The sequence below is a fragment of the Bombina bombina genome, chromosome 1, assembly GCF_027579735.1.
Source record: "Bombina bombina isolate aBomBom1 chromosome 1, aBomBom1.pri, whole genome shotgun sequence".
Lineage (NCBI taxonomy): Eukaryota > Metazoa > Chordata > Amphibia > Anura > Bombinatoridae > Bombina > Bombina bombina.
Window position 1 is genome coordinate 1,498,866,540 of NC_069499.1, and position 22,525 is coordinate 1,498,889,064.

The window sequence follows — 22,525 nt, forward strand, 5'->3', positions numbered from 1 at the left end:
CGGGTTTGTTTTGCTGTGCCTGTTATGTTATACACGTTTTGAGATGTATTAAATACCGTTTTACTTGCAAATCTCTCATAGTCCTTCATTACATCTTTGCTGCGGAATCTGTTTCCTTTCTGTGACTTTTAAAATAGGGGTTTGGAGAGCCCCAGCGGCAATGGAAGTATATGCCTGTTAAACCGGTATCACGCCGATACTTAGGAAGGCCCTGGATTACAACACTCTGTACATACGGATGCTCGGTGTTAGAATGTGCAAACGGGACTGCTACAATTACAGCAACTGAATATCATAGATCATTCTACACTGAGAGGGTGCCATCTGGGTGAGTCCTTACCTTTTTTACTTATACTTGGAAATTTCTACCATATAGGTGACGTCCGCATTAGTGGGACTCGTTGATAGAGTTGGTTTCACCTACATGTACTTTACGTATAACACTATTTACATTGCATCAATGCTGAGAAGTCCTACCTTGTAATCTAAAATTGACAAAACCCTACTTATGCATCTCAAGCACCTCAACACCTTCTAAGGGCTAGATTTATCAAGCCCCTACGGCAGCAAGTTCTCACAAGACCGCTGCTTCCCTAAGCTCTTCGCCACCTCTAAGGTGGCGAAATTCAATCTCCTCGGTCGAGTCCGACCGAGGAGATTGACAGCTCCTGCCCGCGCATGATTGGATGTGCGCGGGCAGGGGGCGGGATTGCACGCGTGTGCAATGTTAATTACCTACGGGTAATTTCGCCCCGCCACAGGCGAGCTGAGGCGTACAGGGGCGCGTTTATGTGCCCCTGAACGCCTCAGCTATGATAAATCTAGCCCTAAGCGCCTCTTTTCTGCTGCTGCAGGCAACATAGCTGCAAAAAGAGAGCCAGCCTCAGCCAGCAGCATGTGGACATTTTCAGAAACTTTGCATTAAAATGCAAAAATGTCAACGAACGAATAACAGAATGTTATAAACAGTGATAATCTACCTCTTTCTAGTTCTACCTCGTTTGAAACCGTTCATAGTTTTGTTTCGCTTAATTATAAAAATGTGTTCTGCTGCTTAAAAATTGGACAAACAGTTGTGTTAATGTCAAGCTGTAAAGTTTTAGTCTGAGGTTTATATTTGTAACACTTGGTACGTGGATTTTATTTTAAATCCGATTTATTTTATCCGATTAGTCGATTAATTCAAAAAATAATCGGCCGATTAATCGATTAAGAAAATAATCGTGAGTTGCAGCCCTAAAATGAACGATTATTTTAAATAAATTAAAAAATATTTTTTTATTTAAATCAGATTATTTTAATTTAAATTGGATTTAGGCTTTTTTTATATTTTAAATAAAATGCTTTTTTCGGGGAAAATCTATCTTAAAATAGTTTATATTTAAGATACATTATAATGCAAAAAATATTAATCCTGAATTATAGATTCTTTTATATATATATTGTCCCATTTGGCCAGATGCGGTGACTAACCTTTCCATTTTTGCTTTTAAATCTTAGCTGAGAGCTTGTAAGTGAGTGCTGGGTTTTCTCTGTGTGTTGTATTAATTTGTTTTGTAATTTTCCCTATGGTTCTTGCACCCAGACCTGTCTGGGGTTAACTGCTTGTGGCTCTGGGGACAGCACAGCTTCCTGTGAGTGCCAGTGGCACCCAGGGCTGAGCATGTTGCAGGGTCATAGGATGTGTACCCGGTCCGGTATGAGAGTGCAGTTCCCTTCCGTGTTTTGTATATGTCTAGGGTGATTACATATTCCTGTGCACCCTTTTTTGTTTTCAGTTTGTTTGGATTTGAAAGCTTGCATTGTGTGGCTGTTTTAGGGTCTCAGGTATTGGAGAGGACCTTGACGTGGTACCTGAGCTTGTCCCATTTGGCCAGATGCGGTGACTAACCTTTCCATTTTTGCTTTTAAATCTTAGCTGAGAGCTTGTAAGTGAGTGCTGGGTTTTCTCTGTGTGTTGTATTAATTTGTTTTGTAATTTTCCCTATGGTTCTTGCACCCAGACCTGTCTGGGGTTAACTGCTTGTGGCTCTGGGGACAGCACAGCTTCCTGTGAGTGCCAGTGGCACCCAGGGCTGAGCATGTTGCAGGGTCATAGGATGTGTACCCGGTCCGGTATGAGAGTGCAGTTCCCTTCCGTGTTTTGTGTATATATATATATATATATATATATATATATATATATATATATATATATATAGATAGATAGATAGATAGATAGATAGATAGATAGATAGATAGATAGATAGATAGATAGCAAGATGCTGTCTATTTATGGCTGTAATATTTTTTGGTAAATTAATTAATTAATTTCATTAATCCATTCATGATGTCATGGACTCCCAGTGGTTTCTGTAAGATTATTTTGGGAATTTTTTTATCATAAAGATATTATCAAATATTATTGGTTTTGTAGTTCTAAGAACTGTGAATTTGTGTCTGCAGAAATAACACGCCCCTTCTTCACAGCAAAAATCTTAAATAAACATACAGAGTTGAGAAATAAACCTTAAAGGGACATAATCATGAAATAAAACTTATGGGTTTCAGATACAGCATACAATTTTCAAACTTACTTCTATAATCAAATTTGCTTTGTTCTCTTGGTAAATCAAATCCACCCTGCATATATGTGTAGCCACCAATAACCAGCCAGACAGTAGTGCATTGAGGCTCCTTTTCAGCAAAGGATATCAAAGGAACAAAGCAAATTAGATAATAGTAAGTTAAAAAGTTGCTTAAAATGACATGTCCTATCTGAATCATGAAAGTTATATTTTGATTTGACTGTCCCTTTAAGCAACGTTCCAGTTTACTTCTGCCATCAATTTTGCTTTGTTCTCTTTAATAAAAGTAAATTGAAAAGATTTTTTTTATTAATTAGATAATCTGTCAGAACCATAAAAGTTTAATTTAAATTCCATGTCTCTTTAATATTGTTGACTCAATTCACACAAAAATCAGCAATATTTTTTAAGCTCCCAGCTATAACTGTATCCTGAGCTCATACCTACCTGGATGTCAAAGGGAGATAAGCTTCAGAAAGGAGATAAACTACTTTGCTTTGCGAGATGAAAGCCCTCATGCCGAGGTTTGTTTACATTTGAAATACAATGCCTGAGCGCAGCAATGCATAGTATATGGGTTTGTAGGTAACGTATCCCAGCTCATTAAATGCTCCAGAACATCAAATGAAGAAAATGCCATTTTATAAGTTAAAGGGACACTCAAATCAAAATCAAGCTTTCATGATTCAGATAGAGCATTTAATTTAAAATAATTTTCCAATTTACTTCCGCTAACAAAATGTACATAGTCTTTTTATATAGTAGATTTTCTTCTGACAATTGTCAGTTACATTTTCCCTCCTACTGCCAATCACAAAATGCATAAACGTATATCCTGTGAATCTTGCACATGCTCAGTAGGAGCTGGTGCCTCAGTAAGTGTGTATATAAAAAGATTGTGCACATTTAGATCATGGATTTGAATTGGAAAGTTGTTTAAAATTGCTTGCTTTATCTGAATCATGCAAGTTTAATTTTGACTTAACTGTCCCTTTAAGCAACTTTCCATATTACTTCTACTATCAATTTTGCTTAGTTGCCTTGGTTTAAAGAGTATCCATGTTACATATAGTGGCAAATAGAGTGTAGCATTCTATGACAGCATCATTTGCAACTATGTATAACATTGCTTTAAACATTGTTGCAAACACTGCTGCCAGATGACTAAGGGGTTGTGTATGCTCCTGAGCACAACTAGGATTACTATTTAGCAAAAGATACAAAAGAAACTAAGCTAAATTGATTATATAGGCAAGTTAAAGGGACACTGAACCCAATTTTTTTCTTTCGGGATTCAGATAGAGCATGACATATTAATCAACTTTCTAATTTACTCCTATTATCAAATTTTCTTCATTCTCATGGTATCTTTAGCTGAAATGCAAGAATGTAAGTTTAGATGCCGGCCCATTTTTGGTGAACAACCTGGGTTGTCCTTGCTGATTGGTGGATAAATCAATCCACCAATAAAAAAGTGCTGAACCCAAAATAAAGCTTAGATGCCTTCTTTTTCAAATAAAGATAGCAAGAGAACAAAAAAATTGATAATAGGAGTAAATTAGAAAGTTTCTTAAAATAACATGCTCTATCTGAATCACGAAAGAAAAAATTTGGGTTCAGTGTCCCTTTAATTAACTATGCTCTATCCAATACATTAAAAGGGACAGTCAACACAAAATTAGTTTTAACATATATCTATAAAGTTGCCCTAGCTCGTTTTTTCCAAATATATGCCAGTTTTTAACGATAATCCGTTTTCAAGTTAAATCACTTACTTTTCATCCAGCTGTCGTTTTAAAATGTCTGTGTAGCTCCGCCCCTTTTTCATCACCCGTGACATCATTAAAATCCTGTATTCCCTGTCATTGTTCTAAGTTACTTGTAACCGTTTTTCGGGCATGCACAATGCGCCTATTGTACTCGGGACACTTTTTCACCCATGAACAAAAACAGCCTGTGTACGTGTGATGCAGGGAAAGTCACTCCCCCCCACTCCAGAAAGAAACGGAGAGTCTTGCAGTCTATGAAGAGTTAGCTGCTCCAAGTGTTTGCCCTGTGTATGCTGCAGCCAAATAAAGTTAGGATTGTTACCTGCTATAGTACAGCCTGAAGTTGAGATCTGAGGAATTAAACATCTGATGACATTTTACTAAACAAGATACAATAACTTTAAGAATTTGCCCTTTCTCATATGTAGGGGTTTATTCTACAGCCTCGAGATTAACAATGTGCTAACAGCTCATTGTCTGCTTTCTGTCCATCTACATATTGCAGTTTGTTCAATTACTTTTATATATAAGTTAGTTTTAATGATGTCACATTTATACCCTCTATGTCACTCATACTCACAGGATGTACACTCCGGCAGTTCGGTGCTTTTTGTGGACCATATTAGTACTAGCGAGGATGAGATGAATAAAGCTAATCCAATACATATCCAATGCACCAAACTGCCATAGTGTACGTCCTGTGTGTATGAGTGACATAGAGTGTATAAATGTGACATCATTAAAAACTAACTTATACATAAAAGTAATTGAACAAACTGCAACAAGTAGATGGACAGAAAGCAGACAATGAGCTGTCAGCAATCTGTTTAATTCCTCAGGTCTTAACTTCAGACTGTACTATAGCAGGTAACAATCCTAACTTTATTTGGCTACAGCATACACAGGGCAAACACTTGGAGCAGCTAACTCTTCACAGACTGCAAGACTCTCCGTTTCTTTCTGGAGTGGGGGGGGGGAGTGACTTCCCCTGCATCACACATACACATGCTGTTTTTGTTCCTGGGTGAAAAAGTGGCAGAGTACAATAGGCGCATTGCGCATGCACAAAAAACGGTTACGAGTAACTTAGAACAATTACAGGGAACACAGGATTTTAATGATGTCAGGGATGATGAAAAAGGGGCGGAGCTACACAGACATTTTAAAACGACAGTCGGGGGAAAAGTAAGTGATTTAACTTGAAAATGGATTATCGTTAAAAACTGGCATATATTTGGAAAAAACGAACTAGGGCAACTTTATAGATATATGTTAAAACTATTTTTGTGTTGACTGTCCCTTTAAGTTTAATTTTGACTTTACTGTTTCAGTTCTGACAACCAGAAAAGCACATGTGTTTCCAAAGCCTAACCATGCCACATATCTGTCCTTCATTTGTTTCAGCAGAGGTTATCTATTATGGTACTACAAAGATTTTGCTAGTGTAAAATGACTATGGATAGCTGTATCTATTCCAGCAACAAGTCCTGATTGGCTCCTCAGTATAAGGTAAATGGTAGTTGGAATTTGGCTAACAGAATACCAATTTTTTTCCAAACTCCCCCGGTATGCTAATTTATTCTTAAACTGCAGAACATTCTTGTAATTACAAGGCACTTACTGTCTCTTAAAATAGCATGTGTAAAACTACAGAATGGCGGACATTTTGTTTTAGTTGCTGTCATGTATCAGTTGGGCTATTTACAGAATACCAAACTATATACGGCATCTAAAATAAATCAAATTTAAAAACAATAAAACAAATTATCTTTAATTGTTATAGGTTGGCTAAATTGTGACTAATTATCAAATATCAAAATTATTCAGCCTTTGGTTTTATTGCTATACCACAAACGCCCATTGCACTTTGAATTTTGGGGAATTGAAATACCTCTCACAAGGGTGTTAAAGAAGTGAAGAAATATAATGAAGTATATTGTAATCTCTTATTGAAGTTTATTAAGATGTTTGGCACAAAACTCACTATTAAAGTCTTAGGGAATTTCTATAGAAAAACTATATACCCCTGTATTAGGTTGTGTAGGGTTGTGGTAAGAGCCAGTAAAGAGAAAATACTGTAATATGAGTTCAATTCACTGATCGCATATAACAAATACGTAAAAATTGAAATCACGCAATTGTTCATGCAATTGCGTGATTTCAATGATGGGGTCAGGTCAGGGGGAATGCCTATGACTTTAGGCACGCCCTTCAGCCCGTGATCCCATTCAGGAAGCCAAACGGCTAGGACGTTCTATGCCATCCTAAGAGTGCTAAAGCCAGTGCAGTTAGAATGGCATAGAATGTCCTAAGGGTGGGAAGGTGTTAAAATTATTTAAACAAAAATTTGCACAAAAATATGATCTCTCAGGTGTTAGGGGAAAAAAAGTACTTTAACATAGAGTACAGATACATTTCTTAACCCTTTAAGGACACACCTTTCAGTTTGCTCAATTGTTTTATGACGGAAAAATTCTGTCATATGTCCTTAAGAGGTTAAGATGTATTTGTATGTATATAGATGTTTAACTATGTATTTACTATAAATATTTCACATTTAAATGTTCTGCACATAGCAGATTATGTTCTATGTATTTTTAAATAGATATTCCTATATTTATCTGTATATCTATATCTATATATAATCATCCATATATATATATATATAATCATCCATATATATATATATATATATATATATATATATATATATAATCATCCATATATATATATATATATATATATATACATACAGTATATACAGTATATGTAGGTATAAATATATATTTGTTTAAAAAACATCACATATATGTAGAAATATTTATTTATGAATAAATAGAACATATTCTGTTATGTTAAGAACATTGGAATATGAAATATTCATATTTTCATGTCGTGTTAGTGCAATTGCGAAAATGCTATCGAGTGGGTGTTAGTTTTTTTCCACTTTTTTTTCTCCATTAACTTCTATGGGTGAATGCGAAAATGTGATTGTGATTTTTTACTTTAACCCATTAACGCCTGAGGACGTGCTAGACACGTCCTACAAAAAACGGTTGTTAACGACCAAGGATGTGCCTGGCACTTCCTCTGGGAATATGAGCGCTGAAAGCGATCGTGATCGCTTCCAGACGCTCTCAGGGTATTGCAGCCATGCCTCGATATTGAGTCATTGTGCAATACCCTCTGCAAAGAGGGCCTGCGACGGTGCAGATCGCTGGTGGTGTGGGAGGGTTAGGAGGGAGGCAGGTGGGCGGCTTAATACTGGAGGGGGTGGGAGGAGGGCAGGAATGGAGCGGGAGGGGGCGGGAGCAGGTGGCACCGTTACACTATGGAAAATTTTAAACAAAAAACACAGTCAGTGAGTGGGAAAGAGGGTGAATGAGGGAGAGGGGGATCCGGTGTTGAAAAGAGATCTGGGAGGGGTTAGGTTTAATGAGGGGGGCAGCTACACTACAGAAAAATGTTTTTAGTTTTTTTTTTTATAAAAATTTAGCATAATTTGCAGCAAACTGGGTACTGGCAAACACCTGCCAGTACCTAAGATGGCGCCTAATAGGTAAAGCAAGGAGGGTAAGAGAGCTGTTTGGTGGGGATCATGGAGGTTGGGGGTAAGGGGGATCCTACAGTGCAGAAAATATATATTTTTAAAAAAAGTATTTTATTTTCATACTGGCAGACTTTCTGCCAGTAGTTAAGATGGGGGTGACCATTGTGGTGTGGGGGAGGGAAGAGAGCTGTTTGAGATGGATCAGGGAGGGATCAGGGGGTGGGATGTGTCAGGTGGGAAGGTAATCTATACACTTAGATGCCGATTTATCAAACTGCAGCGGACAGGGGCGCCGCAGCTCACCTCTGGCGGGCTGAATTCCCCTGGCGTAATTCAGCATTGCACACTAGCATTATTTTGCACTTGCGTGCAATCCCGCCCACAGCCCATCACGCGCAAGGAGGAGCTGTCAATCTCCTTGGTCAGACGAGACTGGGGAGATTGAAATTCGCCACCTAAGAGTGGCGAAAGGGCAGCGGTCTGTTGACTTCTGCTTGTTAAATATGGCGTGCAGGTTCTCTTGTGAGAACCTGCAGCTGTAGGTTGATAAATCGACCCCTAAAGCTAAAATCTACTCTACAAGCTGTCAAATTAACCCCTTCACTGAAAGGGCATAATACAAGTGTGGTGCGCACAAAAAGCAATGCCAAAGCCATATATGTCTGCTATTTCTGAACAAAGGGGATCCTAGAGAAGCATTTACAACCAGTTGTGCCATGATTGCACAAGCTGTTTGTAAATAATTTCAGTGAGAAACCTAAAGTTTGTAAAAAAGTTAACAATTTTTTTTACTTGATAGGCATTTGGCGGTGAAATGGTGGCATGAAATATACCAAAATGGGCTTAGATCAATACTTTGGGTTGTCTACTAAAAAAAAATATATACTCTTTAAGGGGTTAAGAGGGTAAACATTGGGTATTTTTAAACTCAGGACAAAATTTAGAAACTATTTAGCATTGGTGTTTTTTGGTGGTTTTAGATGTGTAAGAGACTTTGTGGGGTCAAAGTTAGAAAAAAATGAGTTATTTTTCAATTTTTTCTTCATATTTAATTTTTTTTTATAGTAAATTATATGATATGATTAAGATAATGGTATCTTTAGAAAGTCTATTTAATGGCGAGAAAATGGTATATAATGTGTGGGTACAGTAAGAGAAAAATTACAGCTAAACACAAACACCGCAGAAATGTAAAAACATCCCTGGTCCGTAACGGTAGGAATATTGAAAAATGGTCTGGTCACTAAGGGGTTAAAGGGATACTAAACCCACATTTTTTCTTGCATGATTCAGGTTTTAATTTTAAGCAACTTTCTAATTTACTCCTATTATCAATTTTTCTTCGGTCTCTTGACAACTTTGTTTGAAAAGCAGGAATCTAAGCTAAGGAGCTGGCCCATTTTTGGTTGAGGACCCTGGATAGCGCTTTCTGATTGGTAGCTACATTTAGGTTACCACTGGAGAAAAACAGTTTACTTTCAATTTGTAATATTAGCGCAACCCGGCTAGCGCACAAATGAAAATCCTAACAGGGTTTTCGCAGTAGCTAAAACACAAAATACCTCTCCACTGGTAATCTAGCCCTTATTGTTTAAAAAGATAGACAATCCCTATTTTTTTTTAGTTTGTTCATTTTTTTTATTAGATTTTGAGAAGAAAATATCAAAGTACAACAGTGTAAAACATACAAATACAGGAAAATGACATTACAAGTTATTCTTGACATTTTTAGGTTATCAGGGACTCTAAAATTAAGCTTGTTTCCGTATCTAAATATGATGATTTAAGGCTTCAATAAATTTCTCTAACAAACCTCAAGCCTGCTATAGTGTAAGTTCTTTAAAACATAGGAAATTGGTGATGAATGGGTTCCCCCTGGTGTCGCCATGGCTATGTGGGTGGGGCTGGGGGTGTTGTATTAGGTTGGGGACAAAGTGAGAGGGCTTGTTTTTCTTCCCAAAAGGATTTCATTATAGCAAAAGTGTCCCACTTTCCTCTGTACACATAAGTTATTTGTTCTAGTTTCAATGTATATGTGACTAGGCCTATCCACTCTGCTGGGCTTGGGACTTTGCGCTTGTTTCCAATATCTGGGTATCAGTTTTTTGGCTGAATTAATTAGGATTCTGAATAAGGTAGTGCAGTAGTGGCATGGTAGTTGGACTTTTCCATTCAATAAGAAAACTACTGGGGTTTTCGGGATATGAAAATTCATAAGTTGTTCAATGATCTTCTATATGGTGTCCCAGTATGTCTGAAAGGCCCGTCATTCCTACCAGATATGAATAAGTGTGCCTTTTGATCCACAGTTCCTCTAACATCTATCTGAGGTATTTGAGTACATTTGGTGTAGTCTTTGTGGGGTGAGATACCATTGCGACATTAGTTTAATGTTAGTCTTTAGAGTGGAGATTGATATTAAACTCTTAGCTGTGGCTGAGAGCATCTGGCATTTCTCTTTTGGGGTGAATGTGATCTGGAGTTCTTTTTCCCACTTAGTTAGATAAGGCGGGTCGGATTTGGAATCTAGGTTCGATAATAGTTTGCATGATATTGATAGTGTTTTGATGGTTTCCCTGTGTAGCACATCTGTTTGAATGGGGTTAAAGAGCGTAGTAAGTTTTCCTTTTGTGGGTGTCTGTTTATGTAATCTCTAACCTGCAAATATGATAACCAGTGTATAAATGGATGGCCTATTTCATATCTTTGAGTTCATTCATGGGTTTTAGAGCACCAGAGTGAGTAAGGTTGAAGAAGATGCAATTTTAGGTGCCTTGGGTGGTTGTAGTTGAGGGCGGTTTGTCTGCGGAATCTGTTGGCGCTCTACAAATAACCGATAATATTAATAATATGGCAAGTTTGGGTTTCAGAATAATAGTGTCATCGGAGAGGGTATAGTGGAGATGGTGTTATGTTTATGAGTGATTGTGTCCCATATTTTTAAAGTGTCTCGAGTGACTGATTGTCTCTCCCTGTTTTTTAGCCCGCACGTACTACCCAGGTTGTTAACATAAGTGAGATCCTCTTCTAGAGCGACCCATTTTTTCTCTTCTCCCCTCTGTGCCAGTTCCATATTTGTACTAGGTGTGATGCCTGGTGGTATAAGTGAAGTTTAGGTATTCACTTCTTTGAATCCATAAAAAAGTGACTTGAAAGTCAAATTAAACTTTCATGATTCAGATAAATAGAATGAAGCAAATTTGATAATAGAAGTAAATTGGAAAGTTATTTAAAATGGTATGTTCTATCTGAATCATGAAGTAAACATTTGAGTTTAATCTCCCATTAAACTATAGATGTCTACAGAGAAAAAAAATAGTTTTGGACAAAATATTTGTCACAAAAAAATAAACACGTGTTTCTTCCCACATTCATCCATGGAACAGTTTGGAATTTAAAGGGACAGTAAAGTCCAAATTAAACCTTCATGATTCAGACAGGGCATGCAATTTTAAACAACTTTTAAATGACAAATTTGCTTTTTTCTCTTGTTTTTTTTTTTTTTTTTTTTTTTAAAGACTAAACCTAGGTAGGCTTATAGGCTAATTTCTAAGACTCTGCAGTCCACCTCTTATCTCACAGCCTGGCTGTGAATAGATAATAAACATGTACTGTATGTTCATGTGTGCCATATAGATAACATAGTGCTCACTGCCAGGGAGTTATTTAAGAGTCAGCACTAATTGCCTGAAATGCAAATCTGTCAAAAGATCTGAGATAAGGAGGCAGTCTGCAGAAGCTTTGATACAAGGTAATCACAGAGGTAAAAAGTATATTTTTATAACAGTGTTGGTTATGCTAAACTGGGGAATGGTAAACAAAGGGATTTTCTATCTTTTTAAACAATAACATTTAACTTTAATGAAAGTTTATTCACCTGATAAACGCTATGGTAAACTTCTTGACAGCAGCTGGACAGTGGCTTAAAGTTAAAGTATCAGCTAGTACTACTGTTACAAGCCAACAGCAGCACAATATATCTCTCTTTCATTCATATATATATATATATATATATATATATATATATATATATATATATATATATATATATATATATATATATATATATCAGTGACATGCAGTGACGTCAGAGGCTGGTGAGGCAGTGGCTAGGATATGCCTTCATTCTTTAGATATCCTTTGTTGAAGAAATAGCAATGCACATGGGTGAGCCAATCACGAGGTATCTATGTGCAGCCACCAATCAGCAGCTACTGAGCATATTTAGATATGATTTTCAACAAAGGATATCAAAAGAATGAAGAAAATTAGATAATAGATGTAAATTGGAGTTATTTAAAATTGCATGCTCTTTCTAAATCATGAAAGAAAACATATAGGTTTCACGTCCCTTTAAATGGTGTCTTGGAAAACTGGTTAACTTAGTAAACATCAAATTTTAGTCTAAAGGATTGTAACAGAAACTCTTGCCAGATAACAAAATGCTTGCTTTGATTATATGAGATCTAGAAATCCAGGCCCATTAAAATATATGTTTAAAACATACTTTTTACTTTAATGCTGCAAATTATGCTTATAGATTCCTTCATTATTCAGTAAATATAAAAATGTCTTGATCCAGTGGCGGCTGGTGAAATTTAAAGATAGTGGGGCGCTTGACCCCACCCCTTTAAATAAAGCCACACCATCAGATGGCACTACCAATGGCGTCTGACTGTCACCTGTTACTCTCAGGCAATTATTTTATTTATTTTTACCATCAATACACACACACGGCACACACAGCCAGTGACACAAATATTTATAAGTCATTTAACCTCTCTAAACAGCAAATAAAATATAGTTAAAGGGACATGCTCTATTAGAATCATGCAAGTTTTATTGTGACTTTCCTATCCCTTTAAAGGAATATGAAACCCATATTTTTTTCTGTCATGATTCCGATAAAGCAGCAGTTTTAAGCAACTTTCTAATGTACTCCTATTATCATTTTTTTGAGGAGTACATTAGAAATTTGATTCAAATTACATGCTGTATCTGAATTATGAAATAAAAAAATATTGGTTTCATATCCCTTGAAAGTTTTTAAGACACACATGCTGCGGAGCATATCTAGATATTTTTATTTTCACAAAAAATAAGTGATCAATACTGCAAACACTACTTCTGCCACTATGTTGTGCTCAATACACTAGGTATGCTGTTCAACAAAGGATTAAGAGAGAGTAAATTACATAATACAATTACATTAGAAAGTTTGCAATTTTTATCAGAATCATGGAAGTTTAATACTCTAGCCCTGCTACTCATTTTTGCCAAGACAGCAAGCACGTGGCATGCTAAGTTATGTAAAGTTTGTAAACAGTGCTACTGTTAACCCACAATTTACCAATGAATAGCATTATTTTTTTTTATTTGATTAAGAAAATAAATGTTTTCAAAATCCAAGGTGTTTAGGGGTCCCAACAATGAATATCATTGCTGCACATTTATTTTATTATTCTACCCCTTGAAGTCAGGACTAGACTAGTAAAGCAAAAGGAACCAAAAGCTCATAAATCATTACATAACTATTATTTGTGCACGTTATTTTTATTATAATATACCTTGATTCATGATCAAGGTATATTATAATAAAAATAATGTGGACAAATAATAGTAACAAGTATTTCATTTTCACATCACTAACTCCCCTGCTGCTGCGTAGATGCGCTGTCCGACGCTCTTTAAAACTTTAACCCAGGCCAGTTATTATTCTGCCTTACCGGGTCCGGTTTAGTAGGGCAGCAGCTGAAGATTTTTGGCTCCAAATAGATGGCTCCATCCGCGTCCAGAGTGACCCAGATGGGATGACAGGTCAGGTCAGGTGGCAGTCTCTCCTTCCCAGTTCTCTTTGCCTCCAGTAGTACTGCGCTGCGCTCAGAGTCAAGCTGTCTTGCGCATGCGCAGGGAGCCAATCAACAACGGTCATGTTCTCCTGGTGCTGTCAATCACCAGGAGAACGTGTCCTCCGATTGGCTCCCTCGCTAAGAGGCACTACGAGTGATGCCTCCTATTGGCCTATTTTTTCCACACTGACGTTCGGTCAGCCTGTGGCAGCCAGTGGGTGGTGTTCTCTTCGTTACTGTGGGATTTAAAAAATGCACCCATGTTACGCAATGGAGAAGTAGAAAAGTACACTGCCCCTCCATAGCGTAACATGAGGAGAAAAAAAAGTTAATATTTTTTGTTTAGTAGCCAGCAGGTGTCGCTCTAATGATCAAAATATGCACCCATGTTGCGCAATGGAGTATGTAAAGTACACTGTCTGCATCTCCATAGCGTAACATGGGCGTGAAAAAAAAAAGTTAATTTTTTTTATACACAATTTTTTTTCCATTTATATTAAAATTTAAATAAAATTTGGGGGCCAAAATGGCAGGGGAGGCCCTGCATCATATATATATATATATATATATATATATATATATATATATATATATATATATATATATATATATATATATATATATATATAACTTATTTTTATTTTATTTTTTTTAAATGGGTCAGGATTGGGCAAGAACAAAAAAAGAAATGTAAGCTTATATACTTATTAGTTTATTGATTCCTGTGGCAACCAATATGGATATTGCTGGATTGGGATTGAAAAATGTAAATTTGAAGTCTCAAATAACAAATACGTAATGTTTCTCCATGAAGCAGTTGTCATAAGGAAATGTCTTTTGGAAGCATACCAAGAAAGCCCACTTAATAAGGGAGTAGTTTTTATTGTGTAGCCGACACTTGAATCCACAACCATTAGGCTTCAAATTCTGCCAAGTACTCATGGAAAGCAAAAACAATGTTTTGCAATAGCAGCGAGCATACTAGTGGTTCTAGTTCAATTAGAATTGTGCTTGGACAATAACTCACAGGTAGTAGACTGCCTTTCAGCACTTATGATTTGTGGGTCTGCAACAATACGAATGTGTGTGTGTGTGTGTGTATGTATGTATGTGTGTATTTATGTGTGTCATGAGTGCAGCTCTCTTCAGAGCCACTCTCTTATTTTAAAGGGACAGTCTAGTCAAAAATAAACTTTCATGATTTAGATAGAGGATGTCATTTTAAAAAAAAATTCCAAATTACTTTTATCACCAATTTTGCTTTGTTCTCTTGGTATTCTTAGTTGAAAGCTAAATCTAGGAGGTTCATATGCTAATTTCTAAGCCCTTGAAGGCCGCCTCTTCTCTCAGGGCATTTTTCACCACTAGAGGGTGTTAGTTCATGTGTGTCATATAGATAACACAGTGCTCACGCATGTGAAGTTCAGGTGAGCCAGCTCTGATTGGCTAAAATGGATGTCTGACAAAAGAACTGAAATAAGGGGGCAGTTTGCAGAGGCTTAGATACAAGGTAATCACAGAGGTAAAAAGACTATAGAACTGTGTTGGTTGTGCAAAACTAGAGAATGGGTAATACAGGGATTATCTATCTTTTTAAACAATAAAAATTCTGGTGTAGACTGTCCCTTTAAACTATTTCAGGTGCCAGTTAGTGAAGCTCTGCATTTCCACACTGGGCGCCGCCATCTTGGAACGCATTCTTTCACACTGTGACAGAAGTGGTGAATTTATAATAATGAAAAAACATACATTGATTTGAAAAATATAAAATTTTAATAAAGGCTACATCTCTTAATTACAATAATTAGTGTACCATGTATTTTATCTTTAAATGAAACTCTTTATAATGCATAATTTACAGTATAAGTTGAACAAAATGCCAAAAAAGTCATAAGTACAAGACATTAAAAAGGCATAGGATATACATTAACCCTTTAAATAAAAGGGAAGGCTTTGACCCTACAAAATAGGGTGACATTACGGTGATCTCTCACCATAGAGGCACAGGTACTATACTTATAATAAAATGTAACACTATACAGTGTAATTTCATTACAATATATACAGAGATTTTGTACAAAGTAATTACAATTTTTTTCAGAACAATAAATTCATATACAACCCAGACAGGGAAAATACAAAGTACTTTGAGAGACAAGGCATCAAATAACACTTCCAATTCGACAAAGCAGCAGGTTAGAGAACAGTTAATCATGTGACAGCTTATTGTGCATTAACACACTTTTATTAAAAACAGGATCCACTCTAGCAACAAAAACGTCATGGTAGGAGCCTCTTTTTCCACAACCTGAAAAATAATTCTGCATCATTCTTCATTGCTACCAAAGTTATTTTGATTTTGCCCTTCCTAGCAAGGTGAGTTAATTAGCTGACTTATGAATTTGCCTCTTGCTACCAGTAAATTCTAAAACTGAACTAAATTTTATCAACCTGTATGTATTAAAAGGGCCATTTTATTACATATTATAATCTACAAAATGGCTTCCTTGTGAAGACTTTCACATTTTTAAAGGTGTTTTTAACTTTCTGTTCAGTGTTTCACGTTTCAGGAAAAAAATATATATATTTTGTACGTTCTTGCTTACATTAGGATATTCACTGAATGAGTTAGATGGCACGCGTCATATCACTGAACAGGAAGCTGGGTGATTTGGGGGAAAAAAAAAAAAAACAGCTTGAAATTAAGAAGGGAACAAAAAAATTGACCATATAAGTTATAAAATGATCCTGGAGTTAATTTTTAATAATGCAGGCAGAAATAGTTTAGCGGCAAGCATAGACAATTGTTAGGGCTCTGAGACATAATTTACTAAAGGTTTTCCAAAGTGAAAGGAAGATATAAGTTAAATGTAATTATGATATTATGGTGAACAGCAAAAGTCCAAAAATATAAATTATGCCTTACATCTACCAGATTCTGAAAAATTAAATATAGAATGTACAATAATGTGCTGCCAATGTATAAGTGTCTTTAATTTATTCATTTTCTGTGGTGCGAAAACATAGGGCAGCAAAGTGTTAAATGCCCACAATGCCTTTTTTTTTTTTAATAAGACAAATATTGCCTTATTTGTTAGACATATTTCAGAGAACACTCCAGTTCCAAATTTGTTAATTACAAAATAATAATAATAATAATAATAAATTAGTATTTAATATGTTTTTTTGTTTTTTTTTAAGCTGGGTACATAGAGTTCAATATTAAAAGAGGTGTACATAAAAAAAACAGCCCCTTAAATCGTGAAACAAAATAACCACAGAGAGTGCTTCTAAAACAATTTGCCAAATTTCAACAAGCAGCATAAAATTCCACAGACCAATGGGATCCCCAAATCATTTTCACATCCAGGTTTGGCAAATGTGTAATCATATTCCCCCCACCCCCCACCACCACTCACTGACTGAATACACTTTCAATCTAGCTTAATTCTTCAGAGTGTATATACAATGAGTTCGTTTCTCTTCCCCCGTCCAAAAAAAAAAAAAAGTATAAAAGCAGCATGGTCAGACGGTGGACCTAGAACTTTAATAAATATAAAAAATAATAAAATAAAAAATCCAGTCCTAGCTAAATCATTAGAAAGTCATTATGTGTGTCTGATACAATCTGTAGTCTAGTGGTATTTTTTTCATTATAAATAAATAGCCTAAAGAGTTCACATATGATGTTGGAGATCATGACATTGTTTTTTCCAAGAACATCTTCTCAAAGTATTCCCAAGGGGTAAGTTGCTTTAATAATCCTTGCACCAACACAAATGTAGTGAAAACCCAGCCTGGCTGATAGCTGGTCCCATCATAATGGTACCCAGCGGAAAGCGGGGAGATGCTTGTGCATAGCTTGTCACTGTCATGTTTGACCTGTGCAGAAGTCTCCTAAGAGAGGTCACATAACCAAATGTTCCACAAACAGGATTGTGAAGCGCAAGCAACAGATTCAGGCTTTTTGCGAGACTTGTGGTTCTAGGGAGGAATGTAAGTGGCACTCCAGAGAGTTCAATTGCTCTCTCTCAGTCAATACGTTCCACTTTTCCTAGTACTCTCCCTTCATAGGTGGGGAGTACAGTGTCATCTTCCTGAATCTCTTCAAACACTGCGCCGCAGTCAAATTCATGGCTGACTTTTTTAAAGTAATATCTGCAAAAATAAGACAACACAAATTAAGAACTACAAGGAAAAAAATAAAATAAATTTGATATTTGAAATCTATCAAAATGAACAGCACTTAAATAAAACACAATGGCTAGATAATTCTATCCCTTCTTCCTTGTATATTAAAAATGTAGCCTCAGTCAAATCATTTTACTCCACTTATAGCTCCCCTAGAAGTGTATATTGTTAATGGGAAACCTAAAATACTTTATACGAAAAAGGAACAAGAAATTGATTTAAAACAAAAAAAAAAATATTTCATATTAAACACCATAATTTGGCCTCCAAAAGTAAATAAAAAAAGACAACTAGTTTCCTCTTGCAGGAAACGGTTAAATATATCTGTTTTTATTAAGAAGCTTAGTAAAACAATTTGTAGGACTAGATCAATGATATATTAAAGACCTAATACCAGAGACAAGAGCCAATAGGACTAGCTATGATGTTTCTTTGTGCGTTCAGTTACAAAGGAGAATTAGAGTTTCAAAGACATTCTTATTAAGCATACCCTAAAAGGGAAAAATCTAAATCAATGCCAGATGTGGCCTGAGCTCTAGGTTAGACGCTTCTCAGCTTCCAAGGGCAAGCCAAGGTCACCTAAAGCTCCAATCAAAGTGCTGCCAAAAGCTAGAGCAGACAGAAGATGCTCCCCTGCAGGCCTTCACCAAACATGGGATTACAGGACGGGAAGAGATGGGGCAGGCGAGCACCAAACACATGATAACGGTCATAAATGGTGCATAGAAAATAAACACAAGTATCTCTTAGGTGTATACTTTCATTTAGTACAAACTAATCCTGTGTTCGGTTAATATGCCGAGAAGGAATGAATAATTCACCAAAAATATCTAATTGTGTGTATTTAGAAAAAATTAAATTTGTAAAATACTTTCATTGTATATTTTGCCTGTTTTTCCTGTAATTTAAATGGTGCGGTTTTCCACCCAGGAAAACATCATACAAAATATATATATTTTGTTTCTTTATATCGATTAAAGGCTTTGGATCTATTCTACCTGTGTATGTGAAGGTTTAATGCCGAATCTTGGATACTACTCTAGCTATATATCATGCAGATATTTTGCAATGCAGTGATAATTCTTGTTGATTTATACTAAGAGGTATAACCTACAAAGATGTATTTTATTACCCTCAGGGAATTCTGACTCTGCTTCTATGAGGAGAGAAGCACAAATGTGCATTGTTTTATACACAGGCAATTGTAATCTACAGCTTTGTTTACCCCTTAAGCGGATGCAGAAACCAAAACATAATCTTGTTTTATACTTGGAGGCCAAAATATGGGCGAGTTACAGGATAGATACAATTAAGAGCATCAGATTAAAAAATAATATAATGAGGGTTGGCACTTTATGGTCTAATCCACCTAATTTACAAGCTATTCATAACAAGTTAAATAAAGCAGCAGAGTTATGCTGGCTAGAAACAAAATAGTTTATGTATAATAAAAAAAAAAAATGAGGAGTGTGTAAATAAAGCAGACAATCCTTATTCGCAGTTAAATAAAAATATTAAAGTTACGTGCAAGTTCTAGTTTAATATTAGAAAGAAAAAAAATTGCCAGCGTTAATGAAATAAAAGTGTAGCACCGCATAGAAAATGTTATTTGAAAAGCAAAACATTTTAAAAAGAAATTGCAGTTTATATCAGTAATGAATTTAAAAAAACAAAACAAACACAATTCGCCATGCAAGAGCCGCGACAAGTGTTAGACTCACAAGGTTAGCGCCACTTCCTTACACGGGAATAGTTCTTGCCCCGTACCTATAGTTTCCCTTTTTGCTCAACTGTTCTTTGAAGTGTCCTAGAGTCAGGCTGTGAGATTTCAGCATCCTCCTATATGGGATTTCTTCCCCACAGAAAAAGTATGTGACCATAAGTTCACTAGAGGATGCAAGCGGTGCATTCAGCTGTCTCTTTGGTTCTTTGTGACTTAGGAGAGAAAAAAACAAAACATTAGCATCACTATTAGACAACACCCACCTAAACAAAAGAAAATACATATATTACTTCTGAATACATATTGTAAAAGCCTGCATTTCTATATGTATATATTGGCCACACCCCCTTCCACTTAACTGCAGCAGACAGTCTACATATGACAGCTAGTTGCCCCTCCCACACTTCAAATATTTTACAGCACTTTGTGGTATGCTAGAGGGGCAAAAGAACAAGTAGATTAAATAAAAAAAAAAAGAAAAAGATGTAGATGCAGTGAAAAACCTAATGGATTAAGATCACTAACCATATCTTATAAAAACAGACTTCCTTAGTTATAATACCTAGAACACTCTATAGCACTGGTTTTCAAATCTGTCCTCACACCTCCCTAACAGGCCACGGTAATCCTAAAAATCTGGACCATTGGGGAGGCCTTAGGACTGGTTTGAAAACCAGTGCTCTATAGGCAAAATGAATACAATGATATCTAAATGAGGATAAAAGTAAAAGGACCATTATAGTGGGAAAAGTACATGCTCTGTTTTGATAGAGCATGTCATTTTAACACTAGCAACACTATGTGTTTAAACACATAGTTAAAGTACTGATCAGGAGCCATAGAGCACTACTGGTCCCAAGAGGACACCACCGATTACCCAATTTTCAAAAAAATGAGACAAGAAGTTTCTGGGAATAGTATCTAACTCCATCCTAATTGGATTAGGAAGACCCTCAACTATGGGCTGCAAAACACAGGGTTTTATGATAACCTGGTTGAGAATCATTATTCTGTACTTATAATAAATATTTAATTTTACTAAGAATTATTTTTTTAGCTCTGGAAGAGATCGTTTACGCCATCCCTTCTGTGATAATATATTTATAAACCCGCAGAGACTCAGAAACAATAGTCACAGACACAAAGAGACAAAAAAGTAGAACAAAAAATTACTAAAGCAGTGTTTTTTTTGTTTTGTTTTTTTTTTAAATGCATTTTGCTATATATGGACATTTAAAAAAAAAGAAAAAGAAATGAAAACTGCTGATCTTGGAGTTGCTGATGGGCACATACGCTCCTTGCACCTATTAGCAGCATCCTAGACCCGGGGACTGGCACTGCCCACAAGGTGCCAATCTCAGAGTTAAAAAGGGACAGTAAAGTCAAAATAATTCAACTTTAATTACTCAGATTATGCAATTTTAAACAACTTTCCCATGTATTTCTAATCTCTAATTTGCTTTGTTCTCTTGATATCCTTTGGTGAAAAGCATGCATCGGTAGGCTCAGGAGCAGCAGTGCACTACTAGGAGCTAGCTGCACATATATGCCTCTTGTCATTGGCTCACCCAATGTGTTTAGGTAGCTTCTAGCTAAATTTGATAATAAGAGTTAATTGGAAAGTTTTTTTTTATTGTATGCTCTGAATCATGAAAGAACACACATTTGGATTTTAAGTCTTTTTTTAAACAAGGCTAAGTGCTTTTTTTAACTTCACCTATATGGCAAAATATATTAAAACAGTAAATTGGTGCTGCATAATTTCACTTTTACTTCTCTAAGTCGAGGTTTAAAACTTTGTATAGTTTGAAACAAATCCAAAAGTTGTTTTGAGAACTGAAAAGTGCAGATACAGACTGTGCTGTCTCATTAATATATACTTAAGTGAGAGAACATATTAGCATAAACACATTAATAGTATCCTACAATTTATATTAATTTGGGCAATATAAATGTTTAAGATTTTGGGGAATTTAAAAAAAAAAAAAAATTCCTCTAGTAAGTGCTTTCTGCATATCAAGGGTGATTTGGGGGCACTCCACACTAATTTTGACTTACTAATGTGTAATAAGCCTTTATAGTAGGCAGCTCCATAAAGAAATTCTAATGTCTCCTTTGCTCAGACAGCTGGGGGTCCAAGGGTCAGCCAATTAAAAATGAAAGGCTGCAGACAGGTGCCTCATGGCTGGACTTCAAAGCCAAATGGCTTCTTAAGATGAAGAGGGCAGAGAATAGACGCCTTTAATTATTTAGGTCACTTTTTGGCTTCACTATAGCTGTATCCCTTGTTAAAAAAGGAACCAGGCCCTATAATTAGCCTAATCTGCAAATGCTTATTAACCTATTACGTGCCACAGATGTCTTCTGACCTATTGGCACAACCCAAAGGTTCTAAGAATATAGTGGCCCATGTTATAATCATATTTATAAATAGTTTGCACATGAATAAATTGTAACAAAAGGAAATAATGTACAAACATTCACTATTTACATGCTTATGTTCAGAAGAAATGAGGTATGGTGCTCCTTGAATGAAAGTAATAATACTCACTCTTCAGGCCCAGGGGATATTGAGGTAACAGGACTAGATACTGCTTGGCTGGGAAGGGAGTGACTTCTTTGATGACTGGATGCTGGACATCTGAAATATAAAAAGGCACGCGAGATAAGAATGTGTGATTATTATAAAAAAAAAAAAAAAAGATATATATATATATATATATATATATATATATATATATATATATATATATATATATATATATATATATATATATATATATATATATATATATATATATATATATATATATATATATATATATATATATATATATATATATATATATATATATATATATATATATATATATATA

At 35.7% G+C, this 22,525-nt stretch overlaps 1 protein-coding gene across 3 annotated transcripts in view; it reads right to left on the bottom strand.

The window, feature by feature from the left end:
* Positions 1-15,485: 15,485 nt before the first annotated feature.
* AXIN2 (axin 2) overlaps positions 15,486-22,525 on the bottom strand; it is a 36,729-nt gene continuing 29,689 nt past the window's right edge. For 2 of the 3 annotated variants that reach the window (XM_053707785.1, XM_053707778.1), the window contains exons 9-11: positions 22,201-22,290; positions 19,694-19,861; positions 15,486-17,893 (exon numbers count right to left, since the gene is read on the bottom strand). In XM_053707785.1, the coding sequence (XP_053563760.1) occupies positions 17,767-17,893; positions 19,694-19,861; positions 22,201-22,290 (385 nt within the window). In that variant the 3' untranslated portion in view covers positions 15,486-17,766. Of the gene's footprint in view, positions 17,894-19,647; positions 19,862-22,200; positions 22,291-22,525 lie in introns of all 3 variants that reach the window. The other variant, XM_053707793.1, reaches the window with a different exon arrangement.